Genomic DNA, 17,700 nt, shown 5'->3' with positions numbered 1-17,700 from the left:
GTGTTTTTCCAGGACCCATTAGCTCCAAGTCAAGTAGTTGTTTCAGTCTAGTTGTGGAGGGCGCAGCTCACAGTGGCCCATGTGGGGATCGAACTGGCAACCTTGTTGTTAAGAGCACTTCACTCTAACCAATTGAGCTAACCAGCTGCCCAATGTTTTTTTTTTTCTTTTAAAAAAAGGCACATGAGTGTTTAGGTTTATATGAGTGCTACTCTAAGCCCTATCTTTTCATCAATACTGCTCTATTCTTTGTTTTATTCCTAGTTCCAGTCGCCATTGCTGAGGGCATTTCCTGGTTATCAGCTTGTTTCAGAAATTCTTTATGGGATAATGGGGTTACTTAACAATTGGTAAAAGAACTGATGAAATATCAAGAAATGACAATTTCCATTGAGAAGCAAACTCACCATGTCATTAACAGTTAAACTCTAGCTCTGGAGTGGAGACTGAGGGGTGGGGAGGTTTGGGAGGGGAGGAAAAGGGGCTGGGGGATGGAACTGGCAGTAATGTGCTACCCTGGGTCTGCACCTTTCCAGAGCCCAGACACAGAAAGGCTTTGTCACAGGAGCCACAGGTGAGGAGGGCCCCCTGGAAGGCCCTTGTGGCGTGCCAGGCCCTCGTCTTTCTACCTGGGAACTCGGTGCCCCTCTCGCTGTCGCAGCCCAGACCTGGGGAATGAAGGGCATGTAGACAATGATACTGAACAAAGCTTGTGTTCATTTCCATGTCCCAGTTGTTTCTCTCCTGACTGAAGGTCAGGGGTACAGCACGGAGAGAAGTGCAGGTCGCAGGGCCCACCATGAAGAAGAGGGGCCCGCGGGCCTTTACCTGGATCACAGGAAGCCTCAGACTGAGGAAATCGGAAGGCTCAAGGAGGGGGATGTCACTGCCTCACCTTGAGTCTCTGTGGCTCTTCGGGCCCCTGTACCTGGCTCAGAGAGGGCTCCTGGATAGCAAAAGACTTAGATGGTCAGCCCTGAGAAGGGAACATGCATTCCGTTGGCTACAAGTTAAGATGTGGCCAAGGTCTCCAAGGTAAACTGCAAGGACTTAACTAGAAGAAGTGTTGTTCAGAGACGAAATCACTGTTCCTTCATTTGTGCTGTTTAATAAGTTCCGGAAGCAGAAAAATCTGCTACGAAACTAGAGTTCAATTTCTCCTGCCTAAAGTTTTCACAAATTGCCACATGCCATGGGAGTTGACACTGTGACCCAGAAATGGCAACGGACTTAATTTTCCATAGCTCGTGAGGGGCACAGGGTGGAGCAGTGGCCTCAGGTCTGTCACCTAAACTGCAGCAGTGTGTCCGGACCCTGGATGCTCACGCCAGCATATCCAGTGTCTGGTTATGTCCTGAGCAAAGGGCAGTGTGACACTAATAGAACCAGGGCATGGAATGGGTTGTGCTGTTTTACCCTGGAACCTTCAGTCCCATGTATGAATCTCAGTGTTGTCACCTGAGGGCCGTGCACTGCAGAATGAACTGTATATCACAGCAAATGAAGGAAGCTTTTTCTTAAGAAATAAGTTTAATTCGAGGTGGTTAGTGAATGTAAGGCATGTAACGCCTTCATGAAAGTTAAAAGAATCCAGTTACAAAAGAAGCACTGTGTAGTTTCAAATAGCTGAAGGTACAATGGGCTCCATATTTTACATAGTACAAAAAATTATTTCATATACAAAGAAAAAATACAAATAATGTGCAAAAACCATTTTCACAGGTGGCAATTTATAAAATGAAAATGATAGAAAATCCTTCATTCTTATTATTCTCCCAATTTCTTATATATTAACAGTTCTATTTCCTAGTGTGTAGATAATTTTAAACTTGAATAGCTGATTTATTTTTAACCTACAAAGTCAAAGTGGTTATGTTTTTAGAAAGGGAACCATTTCGCTACTGAAATCTTATGACTGAATCAGTTTAGTTAATTTTATATTAAATTATAAGCAGACTATCTGAAAAACAAGGATACAGAAATCATATATACACATTTTTGAAATATTAGTTTGGTATTTAACATATTAACATTCCAAAACAAATGCAATGACCTAGCTACCTCTGACTCCAGGTGGCCGCAGTGCCTGGATCAGAGATGCTGCTTCTGTTCCTCATGAACGAACAGCATTCCGCAGATCTGAAGCTGATCAAACACATGGTTACCAAAAGTAAAGAAAATCTAAAACCAGTTCTTACTGTCCACGTGCAGAAGTGTTGTTTGGGTTTCTGATCAAGCCGCAGTGTGCTGCGGTCCACACCAGCCCTCGTCACAGGCGTGTGGTCATGAACAGCTGGCTCTGTCTTTCCAACGTCCTCATCAGGAGGTCAGTGCATGGGTTTGTTCTGTGGGTTAGTGCATTCAGCGTTCTGCATGTTATTCCGCGTGAGAAGCTGGCAGGGAGCAGAAGAATACACAGGAACACAGGGCCCTGGACCCTCAGAGAAGCCAGGGTTTTGGAAGCACTACTTCCCTGCATTGGCCTGGTCAGTTTTGCATCATTCCCTGGACAATCTTCCCATCAGGATAATCCTGTGTGGCCCTCTTTCCTGCCACTGAGCACCAATGTGAACCCCAATGGCCCAGCAAGAAGAACCTTCTGGGAGCACCAGAGAACTGAGCATCTCCAAGGTCGGGCCCTAGAGCAGGAGCCTCTGACGGGAAACCTTCTCTATGCAGAATGTAACCAATCTTGGAGGGTTTTGAGTTTTGCTTGTTAGAAAGCACTCCAAGGAAACTATGACCTTGGAGAGCAAAAAGGATCCAACTTTCGTGAAGAAGGACCCAAGTGGGTGGTAGCCATTTTGCCTACGGGATGGATGACAGTTGGCTCAGGAAGCATTCTTCTGATCCCTAACCACTAAGACCCTGTTAGAACAACTAGTGCAAGACTCAGGGAGTGCCTGGGGCTCTTGATCAGACCTGTGTGGCACATCCACTCAGGCTAAGTAAACACAGCAACTGCTGAAAGGGAACTGGGTAAGACTGGGCAGGAGAAGCTCAGGCCCTGGGTTGCTTCAACAGAACCCAACAGGAAGCTGTCAGCTCCTCAACGGCTCATGCGCTTTTTTCCTATTTGGCGGCATGAGTCTTTCCTCCCTTTTCTGTTTGGGTGGATCATGGGCATCAGGCATCAGAGATACAGCTCTGGATTCTGTCCATCCACTGCTGGGCACTCTGTCCGTCCTGGGCACAGAAGTTATACACACGTTTGCTGGTCTTGAGCTGCAAAGCCAAATGAAGAGAAGCAGAGATGAAAGGCAGGGCTGATCTATGGCTTTGGACCATAGTCCAAGTGTGTGAGTCAATCCCTGCCATCTTCTCTTTCTGTACTACCCCAGGACATCTGAATTTCCTCTCCCCTCCACTACCATACTGTCATTGCCGTCCTAGTCACGTTGCGTTTCCAGTCCCCAAAGTGATAGGGGACGATTACCATCCCCACGGCAGATTAAACCTGCCAAAGGGTTCTGGCAGAACAAGGAGACACACCAGGGGAATCTTACTCTGCATCTGCCTGGGGCCTGCCTACTAAGGAGCGGCTCAGGAATGGCAGGCCCTCTGGCCTTCGCCATGCACTGGACCAGCGCAGCAAAGGCACCAAACAAATTCCCTGTGCTCCTTGGGGAAGCCTTAGACGCATCCACACCACGGTGAAGTTGGCTTTTGTGTCGCCTTCCCATCCCCTTCTCTAGTCTTCACTGGGGGCCACGCTGGACACCCAGAGTCAGGGAAGCAGCCTCCTGGCCTGAGCAGGGCCCTGGAGTATGACCTCTGCCCTTTATGAAGCCCGGCTTGGCTCTGGGGACTGGATAAGTCCCTTATCACATCACTCATAACAGGCTCCAAGGCCCACCTAAGGGCTGCTGAAGATGTTAGAGTAGTCATCATGAGTGATTAAGGACAGCTTTTTTGTGGGTGGTCAAGCACGCAGACCACTGAAACGAAGGAAGTAGCATCTGTTTTTGACAGTAGGTGGTAAGAGGAATAATTAATAATATTAAACAAGGAGTTCATTTGTTTTTGTATGTGTTTGGATACGTTTTGCAGGACTCCTTTGTGTAAAGCAACGTGCAGCCTGCTGAGACGTATGGACAGCTGGGACAGGTCAGGTTGGAGATCAGAGTGCCGAGTTCAAGTTCTGTAGCAATTCCCAAAGCCAGGGGTCTGTGATCCATCTACAATCACCCCGATTGCTCCATAATTCTCGGAGGTAGATGGATGACAGGACCACGTGTAGACGGAGCCAGGAAAAGATGACTTACATCAAAGAAGGCCTTGTCGCTTGTGTGCTTTGGGGCCCCCATGCTGGGGCCAGCAGGGACAACCATCTCTACTTCTGCCAGGTCAATGTGGCCTTTACAGCTTGTGTCCTCACCCGAGTCATAGTATCGCAGCTGGAACCAAAAGGATACAGATGGGATGTAAGAGACACACAAAAGGAAACACACACGGCTTTGCAAACTGTGTCTGAACCCTTTCCTCTGTATCTTTCTAAACTATGCCTGGAAGAATAGACAAGAAATTAAAAACACTGGTTGTTGCTGGGAAAAAAAAATGCTAGGTGACTATAAGAAAGGAGGAAAAAAGACATATTTTTTGAAATTTGAACAAATATTAAATAATACAATTAAATGTCAACTAACAACTATAAAAATATATGTAACATAAAAAAGGGTTAATGTTTAGACTATATATAGATTTTTTTTAGAAATTGATAAGAAAAAGATAAATAAACTAGTTAAAAAAAATGGTCAAAGGATCTCAATAGGTAAGTCACAGAAGAAACACAAATGACCTATAAACATCTGAAAAGATGGGCAACCTCGCTGTTCAAAGAACAGTAAATGAAATCAATGAGATTTCAATTTTTATTTAGATTAAGAAATATTAAAAATGGCTGATAATACCCAGGTTGAATGCAAAGCCCTAGGTGCTCTCAAACACTAATGTGAGTAGGAATATAATTTGTTAGAAATTTTTGGAGAACAATTTGGCAATATCAACTAAAATTTATAATATTTATGTCTATTGATACACCCTTCCCATTTTAGAAATGTCTCCTATGGAAACACTCACACATGCATGCAAAAAAACCAAAACGTGTATAAAGAGGTTTCCTCAGCACTGTTTTTTTTTTTCAGTTAAAAATTGAAAAGATGTATCTGCCTTTCAATGGGGTGTTGTTTAATTACATGGTAGTGAATCAATAATATGGAACACTATACAGCTTTTCAAAAATGATAAAGACCGATATAAACTTGTAGGAAAATATGTTCAAGATACATAAAAAAAGTAAGTTGCCAAATAGCATGTAGATATAAAATGATTTTTGAAAAAACAGAATAAATAGCATAATATTTGATTGAGTGGTTATTACGTACCAGGACTGTTCTGATTTTGTATATAACTCATTTTAACCTTCCCAGAAACTCAAACTATACACACATGTTTATATATATATATGTATAAAAATTGTTTAGAGAAATATATACCAAATTGTTAACAGTAGTTATCTCTGGGAGTTGGGGACACAGGGGACTTTTCCAACTTTATGAGATGTCTGAATTTGATATAACAAACATGTATTACTTTTGGAATAAGAAAAAAATGAGAAAAATATTTTTAAAAATGAAAGAGATTGCTGGTAAAAAAGCCTTATTGGTTCCCAGTCTGATTTCACTCTCTAACTTATGCAGCAGAAATGTGTCTGGTGCCTTCCTCACTGTGGTTCTGGCCTCAGACTTTTATTTTTTGCTCTCTTCAGGGATGGTATAAGTAAGGCTAAATGGAAAAACTGTGTATCTTTCATGCTAAAGAAATCCAAAAGGTTGGTAAGAATGCAAATATCATTTGATGTAATTGTAAATTACAGAAAAATTACGACATTGTCCTATGTTATATTTAGTGGTTTAATGGAACTTTTCAGTGTAGACTGATTTCAGAGACATTGTTATTTTAAGGTACAGCCCCCTACACAGTGCTTCCACTGCATATTTTAAAATAAATTCCCTACATTTTTCCAAAAAGACTCTGCATAACTGTTATGAAACCCTTTGATCAGAGGACTGGTGATCCCCATAAAAGTCTTCACCTGGAAGGAATATTCTAGATGCATGTCCAACCAGAGCATTATAGAGGGCTAACAGTTCATATCTTTCTCAACAGACGCCATTTGGGAGATGAATGCATTGAGAACCAAAATGTGTACCCCTCTGCCTCAAGTATGACTTGTCAGTTCCCAGGTAGAGTGAGGCCGGCAGTCAGAAGACGGGAGGCTATGCGACTCTCACTAGTGGAGGGTGCAGAGGGGCTGGAGGTTTCGGTAGGGGCCCCTCTCCCCTGAGATCACTGGAGCAAAGATTATGACACTGAGGATGGGAAGGCCGCTGCAGCAATGACTAAGAACCCAACAACAGGCAAAAGACTTCCCGACACTGGGAATTCCAGGTTTGGGTGGGTACATCCCCTTCTGCCTGCTTTGGGAGCCTCTTTTGCTGCCATCTTTGAGGGAAAATGATGCGTTCTTCAGTACACGGTACAGTGATGGTGTTCAATCACGTCAAATAAATTAGTGCCCTCGGGTCTGAATGGATGCGTTACGTTGCAAGGCCAAAGGTAATTTGTACTCTGGGCCGTGCTCACAGGTGCAGGTTCTATGTGCATGTAGTATACCACGCACTGCAAACCTCAGGTCCTCTCCTGGCTTGGAACTTCCCTCAGAAGGCTACTGCCCTTGCTCAGGGCCATGCTGGGTCCTGGGAGGAGCCCGCATGCAGCATATGAGAGGTCTCTGGAAAGCAGTATGTACGGGATCTATCTGCTGAGTCACACAGCAGCTGGGCCCTGAGCTTCGCCGAGACAGAAGTGATTTCTGTAGGCTTTCACAGAACTACCTGATGTTTTGTTATATCCAAAACGAACCAGCGGGGCTTCCAACCTTTCAGCAGAGCTCCTCTTTTGTAAAGTGTTCCTTCAAAGGACCTAGAAGAAATGACAACAGGGCAGTTAATTTTGATTTTTCACTTAAAATTTTTTGTAAAGGGGTCTGTTGTTTTTGTTTGTCAAACCTTTATTTCTCTCAAATGTTCCAAAATAAGGCCAATCAGAGTTCTCCCTAGAATATTTCTGCTAGACCTTTGGGGAAAGACTGCTTCGTTCTGCTGGAATGACCAAATTGCTGGGCCTGGTGCTCTGAGTAGCCATCTTTTGTGCCATGCTGAGCCTTGGTAATCCAGTGGGAAAGCAGAGCTGGCAAACGGACAGAAGGCTGAAGCCTGTGTGAGCAACTGGCACAGGCCTGACCTCCCAGTTTATGTGAATAAATTGCTTTTTGCCTGAGCTAGCGTGAGCTAGATTTCCGATGCCTGCAACTGAGAAAGTGCTGGCTGACACACATTCCCTCAAAAGATCTGGCAGATGTGAGATAAAAGCAATCAGGACTCAACCACAAATAGCTACAACCTCTTGGCATTATTCTAGCTGTAATTTTGATTTTTCCTCTTCAAAAAACCCTCTAACACATTTAAAATAGAAACAAAGAAAGAAACAAAGCAAATCCATTTTAAGTCTACAGAAGACTGTACTGCACAGGCCGGGCTCGTTACAGGGTCTGTGGTGCAGCCTACGAGGGTGGGTGGGGAGAGTCTTTGCTGCCCACCCAGCAGGGCTCAGCACATCAACCTGTTTTCATCATTCTTGGACGTGTACTGGCTGTACAGCGTGGCTGCTCTCCGGTCCACTCCATTGGATGGGGCGGGGCTGGCACCCTGCTCCTGCCCCATGCTGCTGTCTGGGAGGTGCAGCAGAGACCTCTTCTGATAGGAAGGTAGGTTGGTGGACACAATTCCAGGGGAGCCTGAAGGGTGTCTCTGGGGCTGGAAAAGACAGAACAGGAGCTAGGAAAGCTTTTCAAAGATTAAGCAACTCATCTGGTAATTTTCGTCCTAAAAACTTATCTCAAGTAAAACCTGGACCAATAAGCTATATGTATAAACTATATGTATAAAGCTGTTTATCCTGGAGTTGTGTATAATAGCAAAACATTGGAAACAGCCTAAATGTCTATCATTAGGGGATTGGTTAAAAAACAAAAACTCCCCCCAGCATTTTTATACAATGGAATTCTAGACAGCCATTAAAAATGATGCTGATTTATATACAGTGACAAATGGAAGGACATGTATGCCACATATTAAGTAAAAAAGAAAGCAGGTTTTAAAATAGTATGTATAGTAAATTCCTTTTATATGTGTGTTTCGAATGATAAAGCAAGTTTGAAAGCATAGTGGTTTATTTCCAGGTTATAAATTGTGGGTGATTTTTATCTTCTATTTCATAATCTTCTGTGTTACTTAAAAGAATACATGTATCTCACTTTCATAATCAGAAACAAACCCAAGAAACTATTTTATTTTTCTGAGGAAAAAGCAGTAAGACATCACCCACCTGTGGCCTGTCTGATGACAGCTCCTGAAGTGCCATTTGAAGGCAGGAGACATAGCCCAGGGGACCCTTCCATGCCACTCTGAGGCTCTCTTCTTCAGTCCATTCTCTTGTGACATCTGACCCTGCTGACCTCTCCTTTCTCCCCGAAGTGCTCTTTAAAACACTGCCCTAACTTCCCTTCTGTTGCACTTGGAGACAATCTGACATGGGTTTGACTCGTGGCTGTACCAAGTACCAGCTGTGTGATCTCTGTGCCTGTCCCCTCTGGTATGAGACGGGACACCACTCCCTCACTGGGGGTTACACAGGATGCTAAAGTGTATATGGTGCTCATGTGACATGGCTGATAAAAGATTCTCAAGTCAAAAATAGAAAACCGGGTGTGAGAAGCAGAAAACAGTATTTAGTTTTAAAATATTTTTATATGTTTCTTAATTCAGAAAGAGAAAAGGGGGTATGAACACTAGACAATAGCATATTTTGTCATTTTAAAATACTTTATTTTCTCTGATTATTTCTCTGGAGCAAACATGGTCTTGGCGTTCCCCTCCTCCCTCATGCGGTAGAAGATCAGCTGAAACCACGAGGCCCCGAGATAGAAAAGAACCCAGTAATTTCCCCTGGACACAGGGCCCTGAAACCTAAGTATTATGTCACTGTGGGAAAGTGAGCCACTCAGGAAGCATTCAGTCATTTGGAACTTTCTGCCCTGGGACCCCGGGGCATGACCCTCCTCTCTACCCTTCCCTTTGGCTATAAACCCACCTGGGTGACCTGTGGCAGTGGGCCCCCTGACCTAGCGCCCTCAAAAAGCTCAGAAGTAGTTCCTCAAAGGGCTTTGCCAACTCACACGGTCTGCTCTGGGCTCTTCTTTAAGGTCCACGGTTACCCTTTCCCACAGCTGCTGCCACTTCTCAGGGGTTTGGTTCAGTTTATGCTCCAATCTTTCAATTTCCTGCAAAGTAATTAAAAGGGGTTTTCTGACAGTTAAGTAATTCATAGAAACCAGGATGTGTCCCAAAACCACATCTCCTCTGTACTGGGCACAGACGAACAGTATGGCCAGAGGGCAACTAGACATTGGTAAACACAGGGCCCGCCGCAGAGGTTTCCTAAGCCAGGAAGAGTGGTGGGAGCTCTAGCTGGTGTGATGCACTGTGGCAAAGACGATTTATTAGGATCTGTAACCAGGACTTTTTGTACAGAATGGCTTAAATAGAGAGAAGAAATATGTAACCCCAACACCTTCACCCCCTGGCAAGCCCATAGGAAATCTGACAGCCACAGCTAAACGTCAAGCATTCGGCCAGTGTCCAAACCCTAACAGCTGAGGTAGAAGAGAAGTCAGTCCTTCACAGAGGAACCCCTCAACTGTGATGATTCAAACCAGATGTGGAAAGAATGAATCCAGAAATACCCAAGGAACGGAGTTTCCTTCAGGCAGGGAAGCTGGTGAGTGTTTTTACTGTGGCGCACTCCTCCTGGTCAGGAAACCAGACGGAGACTCTTCAGGAACTGTGACCCTGTCAGGCTCCAACTCTTTCCTCAGGGCTGCTGCTCTCATCAGGGTGGCTACTGCCAGGATGGTTTCACTCCAGAATATTCCTTGTAGAAGATGGCTGGCAGTACTCCTATCAGGCCATCAGCAACTCACACTTCTGACCAGAGGAAGTGAAGCTCCCACAAAAGCCATAACCCAGGCCTGACACAGGCTGCTTGGGCAGCTCACACAGCTGAGAGGCTGCAAATCGCTCCATTGTTTGACTGCTTCCTCACAATGCTGGAAAACTCATTTTTTATTGAAACCCTTTTCCAGTAGCTGATCCTGGTTCTCCGTTGAAGTTGGGGAACAAATCTGGTTTCCTCCTACTCCTGAGATGCCACCTATAAAACTAGACCCGAGTGAGGAGAGTCATGTCTCGAAGCCTGTGAACCCATCTTAAATTAGCCTGGTTCCTCAGCCCTCACGCACCTCCAGGGCCCACGCTGCCCTAGGCGTGTGTCTGCACACCGTTCACTTACACTGAAGAGGCTGGTGAGCGCATCCGGCTGACAACAGCTGACATCGTCATAGCACGGCCACACTGTTCTCCTGTGGCTCTGGGGCCCAGTATCTCCGGCCAGTTCAGAGTCCTCAGAGGGGAGCTGCTTGGGGGTCAGCATCATCCAGTCATACGTAGGCCCTGTGGAAAGGGTCTCCTCTACGTAGTAATCCCACTTCTTGAGGCTGGAGACATTTACATTGGGCTTCAGGGCCTGTTTAAAGAAAATTCTGAAATATAGTTTCATCCTGACCCCAAGTTGACTTGCAGGTCGGTCCCTAACATTTGCAGGGCCTGGGGCAAGAGTATGAATGGAGGTTCAAGTACTACATGTCTAAATATTTAAATGTATAAAAATAAATGATTAAATAAAATATGTTCTATCCTCCTACCTCAACAAATATAACTTCTTAATGACCTGGAAGGCCAAGCTCAAATTGAGAATTCTTGGATTCCTTGGAATTCTTACCACGAAGTGTGTGGAACTAAGGAAGCTGGCCCCAGCTCCCAGTCGTTGGCCTAAGCCCCTGCTCCTCCCACCTCAGCTCTGTCCTATATTCTGAGGGTCTTTCAGGAATGTGTGTGTACACCCCAGGCCACGCAGCTCAACTCTGCCAATAGTTATTTCTTAGCGGCTCTTTGAGCACTGGCTTGGGAGACAGACTTGGAGAAGTGGGCTGGTGAGTAACTTGAATTTGGATAAGGAGTCTTGAGGTACCACAGCATGGTTTAGATGAAGGAGGGGCACCTAAGCACGTACCCTTGGTTTCACGCACCCCTCAGCTCATGAGGAAGGAGTAGCCGGAAAAAGGCCAGAGTGGGGTGCTAACGTGTGGGGCCTGAACACGTGGGGCACGGGGCAGGGGCCGTCTTGCCCTGAGTAAAGTGTTCCTGCTATCAAGCCAGTCTGTTCCATCTCAGAGCCTATTTTCATATAGATGTGTGTGGTAGAGCGGGATTGGCCCTCAGAAGTCATCCTTCTTGGGCGGGGTTCCAAGCATCCCTGTTTCCCACCGAGGTTCTTTGTGGCTTTGGTACAAATGGACTTAGAGAAATCTTTTCTAAAGGATTTCAGATTTTTCAGCTTAGACTGAGGTTTTAAGCTTTATGTGTTCTCTCTTCCTAGGGAAAGTTGCCTTGCTTTGACTTTCTTGAAGTTATCTCTTCTAGGTTTTGGGGCCAGATCCTAATTTTGTGGTCAAGAATTTGGTGAACAGTCTCCATTCCATCACAGTCCAAACCAAATAGTGTACCAAATTTTTGAATAGCTTCCGGTATTAAACCTAGTCAAATGTTTATAAAAATCCTATTATATACCCTAAAAATAAGGAAAACCTTAACACAAAATATTCAGAAAACGAAACAAATGCTTTCTTACTGTACCTCTATTTCCATTGGTGAATATAAATAATTAAAGAAAATGGGACTCCTCTTGTGCATTCTGTCAATACACTCCCAGATACAAATTCCTTTTTTGGCATGTTTATCTCCTTTGTCATCAAATAAAGTTCCTGTAAATCCAAAAAAATTTAACAGAAGTCAAATAAATCAACAGTTTGCCTAAAAGTATGATCAATGTAGCTGATGAAAAGTGGAATATTTCTCATAGCTCTAGAAACAGTAACGTATGTGCAGAAACCTTAGAAAATAACTGCAAAGCTAAAGATAGGAATGAATATCCCAGTTATACGGAAACAATCCAAATGGAAGGAAAACATCTGATAAGGTTTCCCCAAGCATTTAGCAGTACAGCGTGACTTTCTTCCAATCTACATTTTACATCTATATCGAAATTCCCAGAGGTCCATACCAGGAGACATTCTACACATTTTTCAAGAGAAGATGGGAGGACTTAGAGTTGATTTGATGAAACTCAGTTAAAAAAATAATTTTATGTTTCTTTTTAAAGTTGTTGGCTGTTTATTATGAAGCCATTTAAAGTGTTTTCCTGTTTAGTAGTTTATATATACCGCAAATCATGGTCATGGAGACTTGGGATGACAGAAGGGTTTGGTCTGTATCCTTTGGTGACTTGAAAACAAAAGCCGAATTTGGGGGGCGAAGGGGGCCCCGCAGGGATTTTCTGACACTATTTTTGTACCTTTCAAACAGTCAATCTGTTTCTTATATAAGCCCACCTTGTTTTTAATAGAGAGGAAGATGTGTTAGGGTGAGGCAGGAGGTATTTCTTTAAAAGGCCAGACAGGGTGCCTCTCTCAGCAGTGCTGTCTTGCTTTGAATGAAAGGACTCAGTCAAAAATCAACAAGCATTTGACCAGTTTATCAGAAAAGAATGTCTTAAGCCCAAGGATGCACAAAGTCCGTACAAGACTAATGTTTTCTTCTCTATCTTTTAACTGCAGAGTCCAGTGCAGTACTCAACCTTGGCCACACATTAGAAAAACCAAGAGCTTTAAAAAAATCTCAATGCCTAGGTCCCACCTCAGACCAAATAAGTCAGAGTCTCAGAGGATGGGCCCAGATATTAGTTATTTTAAAAGTTCTCCAAGTGACTTCAATGTCCAACATATAACCAGCTCTATTTAATGCCTTCCCAACACAAGGGTGCTTAAGAAATGAAGGTTTCTGATTATCATGTGTGGAAAGACAATTCCGAGTTAGCAAAGGTCTGGAAGTATAACAGGATGAGAAATGGTCTCACCAGTGCTGGCTCCCTTACCAAGTATGAAATACCATACTAGACAATTTTAATAGCATGCATCCTGATTTCATATTTTAAACTGAGAACATCAGGAAATATATCAGCTACTAGAAGAGTCCTCGTTATGAATATTCGGATACAAATAGTATTCTGAAAAGAGATGATTTAAAAAAATTTGCCTGTTTTCTTAACAAAAATAGTCATATGTATTCCCCCTTCTCCTCTCCCTATAACAACAGAAGGAAGAATGTAAAATCCCCTTGGGGAATGTTTTCACAGGGGCTGACTTTCAGTATCTAGTCTCTACAATTATTTCTGCTTTTAAACTTCATAATAATGATGTCTAAAATTTATTGAGTGCGTACTATGTGCTAGCAATTGTGCTAAGAAATTTACAAATATTTCCTACTGTGATCATCATGGCTCATAGGGGTGGGAGCTTTATTGTCCCCATTTTAAACATGAGGAAACTGAGGTAACTAACTTGTCTAAAGGACTCAGCTGGTAACTAGGAGTGCTGGCATTTAACCCTGGTCTGTTTGCTCATGGCTTTAAATGCTATTCAAACTGTCTCTAAGGGCAGGCACCTATTCCTACCTGGGGTACCTGGGGTACAAAAACTGAGCCAAACATTTCTCCTCAAACAGTGACACCACTTTGAGATATTAAACTAGTAAGCAGATTTAATTTTCAAAGGTGCTACAGGGATGATCTCTTGGAGTGCCTAAGAGTTAACACAGCACATAATTTTCGACTAGGGGAACACATTCATACCCACTCTACTTTCGTAGTTCAGGGTAAAACACTTGAGGGTAGTTATATTATTAGAGTTTTTAATTAAAAACACAAAAAACTAACAAAAAAGATGGAACAAGAGCATACAAACACGTACCGTGCTCTAATCTTTCATAGTCTGAATCCAGGAGAAATGTTTTAAAGCGATTAGATACATAGTGGAAAGCCAAGAACTTTAAGTAATAGAGATTGAATTCAAACTCAGTTGGATACTGGTTGTGAACCTGAAACACACAAGGCAAAGAAGAGTAAGAATCAAACAAAATAAAAAAATGGCTGCTATGCCACTGAATGCAGGAGACTATTTGGTTACGCAATCAATCGAATCTCTACCATGAGTGGAGGTGGGAAGGGAACCAGCCTTTGTGAGCACTTAGTATGTGCCAGATGCCATACTGTGCTAAGCACTTGACAGACATAAATTAACATAAGTTACAGTTCTTACTTTGCAGGCACTTGTGTAATACTGTATAATACAACAAGAAAAATGGTACTTATATACGTTTGTCAATGAAAGGAATGAGAAGGCCCTTTAGGAGGACAGCAAGAGATGTTTTCTGGACAAAAGAAATGTGTGCCTTTCTAAAGGCAATGTAGAAAAGCCAACAGAGAGAGAATAAAATGTAGAGAAAGAGCTGATCATGAAGAGGATAAGGCCCTGGGCAAATAGGAATGAATGAAGTTGAGGGCCCAGAGACAAGGAACAGTCTTGGAACTGAGAAGGGATAGAAGATAAAAAGAAAGATATGTCCAAGTGCAAAGGGGAGGGAGAGGAACTCATGCCTTTTAACCTTAATTCTTCATCCGTAAATTAGGCAGTAAGGTCACTGGACATAGGATAAGGGAATGATATGGGTGTGAGGGAACAAGGCAGAGCTTGGAAAGGTCACTGAGCTATAGCATACTTTACGCAAACTGTACGCAGACTCTGAGGAGCCATCGTATTTACGTTGGCAGAAGGTAGGCTGATGACCCTGTGACATTCTCCAATCCACCTAGCAATCTCACTTCTATATTGTTCAAACAGTGTCTCATGACTAGTTAGAGAATTCTGTTTGTTTGAGATAAGTTCCAATCATAATTGCACTTGCTTAAAAGCTGTTTCAAATGAACACTGCAGGCAGGCTATCTAAATGCCAGCTTTCCTCTCCATGTTTAATTTGGCAATGTGGACCCACGCTTCATCAGCCAAAGTGAGCTGAGCAGGCATGTGTATAATATGTTGTTTGCCCAATAGATCAATTGGGATTTAAAGTCATAATCTGGATATCACTTTGTCAAAGTTTATCATCTGGTTATAAACCTACAACATTTTCTTACTGGCTTTTTAATTGAACTAAAACTTTCGCTTCTAAATAAAACAAAATAAAACTGATTTTAGGAAGACTTATTAAAAAGAGAGTTTCACTCTTATGCAATGGAGCTGCTTTCCTGACCTGAGCCACTGCCCTTTGTGTTACATCAGGTCTCCACAGGACAGGAGAGTTTTCCATGGGACAATTGTGACATGGCTCTGAATAGCTAGGTAGAGTGCCATATTTCAGGTTATTGGAACTGTAAACATATGTATTAAGTATGAATTTTCTCATCAGTGAAAATGAAAGGATTAGATAATATGGGTTTCCTGTAATTATGCTATATGAGCAACTAAGTATAAAGGTTGAACATACTTGAAGAGTTTAGTTATAATTAAATAAAACGTAAGTCAATCTGACACATATTTAATGTTCAACAGTTATTATTTTGCAGTAAAACTGGGCATAAAAATAAGTTAAGAGTGGTTATTTTATTTAGCAATACTTTCTTCCATTTCTATAATGGAAACTACCATTTTTTTAAATTTTTTAAAAATTTATTGGGGTGACAATTGTTAGTAAAATTACATAGATTTCAGGTGTACAATTCTGTATCACATCATCTATAAATTACATTGTGTGTTCACCACCCAGAGTCAGAAACTACAATTTTTAAAAATAGCTTTGATTTCCTTGTTTTGTTAGCTCTCTCTGTCTTTGGCTCAGCTGTCAACCATGTCCTGTAGCACAACAGTCCTCTTCCGAACACCTTGCCTTTATTGCTACAGACGCACACCAGAAGACCAGGCCTTGGGTTTGCCTGTCCACTGGGCCTGGTTCTCAGGTCCGTTCTAAACATGGTTCAGAATTAGTTTCCTGCACTTCCCTTCATGACCTGCCCTTTAATGTCAAGTAAAGCTCTCTAGTCCGAGCTCCTGGTTTGGAATCAATAGTACCGCCCCAGGGGGCAGCACACACAATGAGATGGGGTGACTCCGCCTGTGGGTGGCAGGATAGAGGAGGCAGGCCCAGGAGGATGGAACTTGATTCCCTACCACATGAGAGTCTCAGGGAGGAGAAATATGCAGTGTGCTCAGGCAGAGTGAGCTCCAAGAACAGCTGGGCCCCAACATCCCCTGAAATAAACCCTGGTAGTCACTGGCCAGCCGCCTGCCTCACTGTTTTCAGGAGAAGAAGGTTTCAGGGCTATTTCCACTGACCCAGTCCACAATAGTGTCTAAAAACTCTTTTAAGAACTTTTATTAAATAAAGCCCTAGAATAACAAAACATTTCTCTCAATGACTGTTCTCCACAGGAACCACTGGCCTCATATATTATCTCTATCCTTCCTTAATTATTCTGATATTTAATATGTTTAGGAATATAATTTTGAAGACCCACTTCTGAGGTTAAGTAGGATGGAAATAAGGGATATGACCTTAAGCTGAACTTACAGGCCTTTCAGGGAGATCATATGCTAGAACTAAAAGCAAAGCTCTACAAGTGGAAAAATGCTTTCATAGCCCACTGTACTGAGCAACTGGCCTCACCAAAACCCTGAACTCTACAATTACGTTAGAAAGGTTAGACACTTCTCCATGGCCTCTGGCACTCACCCGGCTTAAATTGGAATTAGTGCTTAGAGTGCATCAAGGTCATCAAGGTGTTAGTGCTTGGGGGGTGGGGGAGAGAGAGAGAGAGAGAGAGAGAGAGAGAGAGAGAGAGAGAGAATATCTGTGTATCACAACGGCACCAACATTTGCTAATTGCTTGGGGCTGAAATACAATCTGCCTCCAAACTGGGGTTAATTATTAGGTCTACTGGAAGTGGAAGAAAAGATACTGAGCTTTTTTTTTTTTACTCTTTGGCAACAGTTTAAGCAACAAGAAAAAAAAAATCAGATTGATCTGAGTGCTGAGTTGATAAATACCTAGTTACCACATTTGGAATCTGACATTAGGAAACACAAGGAATTTTCTGAAATGTCTTTCCACTATAACGAGAAAGAAGACCTGACTGCATTTACAAGACAAGATATGGTATTTATATTTCCAGTAAGAAAGAAAAATTACACTGTCTTCATTTAGTCATACATCCCAAGGACTCAGTTTGTCCCGTTCATTGGCTTCTTTTCCTCCTTGTAAATGGGAGACCTAGACTCTTCTGCAGTACTACACCACAGTGGTCTCCAAAAGGCACAATCCACATGCCTTCTTCTTCTGATGAGGTATAACTGACATACAATAAACTGTTCATATTTAAAGTGTACAATTTGGTAAGTTTTGCCATATCTATACACCTATGAAACCGTCACCACAATCAAGATAATGAATATATCAATCATAACTCCCAAAAGTTTCCTTGTGCCCTTTTTGCCTCCTGCACACTCCTAAGTAACCACTGATTTGCTTTTGTCACTACAGATTAATTTGCATTTACTAAAACTTTATATAAAT

At 42.7% G+C, this 17,700-nt stretch overlaps 1 protein-coding gene across 7 annotated transcripts in view; it reads right to left on the bottom strand.

Moving 5' to 3' along the window:
• Positions 1 to 1,519: 1,519 nt before the first annotated feature.
• Positions 1,520 to 17,700, bottom strand: part of SBF2 (SET binding factor 2) — a 401,342-nt gene continuing 385,161 nt past the window's right edge. For 5 of the 7 annotated variants that reach the window (XM_033119785.1, XM_033119784.1, XM_033119786.1 and 2 more), the window contains 8 exons: positions 14,045 to 14,171; positions 11,874 to 12,001; positions 10,471 to 10,704; positions 9,299 to 9,403; positions 7,684 to 7,877; positions 6,897 to 6,984; positions 4,266 to 4,397; positions 1,520 to 3,225 (listed from right to left, as the gene is read on the bottom strand). In XM_033119785.1, the coding sequence (XP_032975676.1) occupies positions 3,127 to 3,225; positions 4,266 to 4,397; positions 6,897 to 6,984; positions 7,684 to 7,877; positions 9,299 to 9,403; positions 10,471 to 10,704; positions 11,874 to 12,001; positions 14,045 to 14,171 (1,107 nt within the window). In that variant the 3' untranslated portion in view covers positions 1,520 to 3,126. The remainder of the gene's footprint in view (positions 3,226 to 4,265; positions 4,398 to 6,896; positions 6,985 to 7,683; positions 7,878 to 9,298; positions 9,404 to 10,470; positions 10,705 to 11,873; positions 12,002 to 14,044; positions 14,172 to 17,700) is intronic. The other 2 variants (XM_033119789.1, XM_033119790.1) reach the window with 1 other exon arrangement.

This window comes from Rhinolophus ferrumequinum, chromosome 11 (assembly GCF_004115265.2).
Source record: "Rhinolophus ferrumequinum isolate MPI-CBG mRhiFer1 chromosome 11, mRhiFer1_v1.p, whole genome shotgun sequence".
Lineage (NCBI taxonomy): Eukaryota > Metazoa > Chordata > Mammalia > Chiroptera > Rhinolophidae > Rhinolophus > Rhinolophus ferrumequinum.
This window is presented reverse-complemented; position numbering and strand designations above follow the sequence as displayed.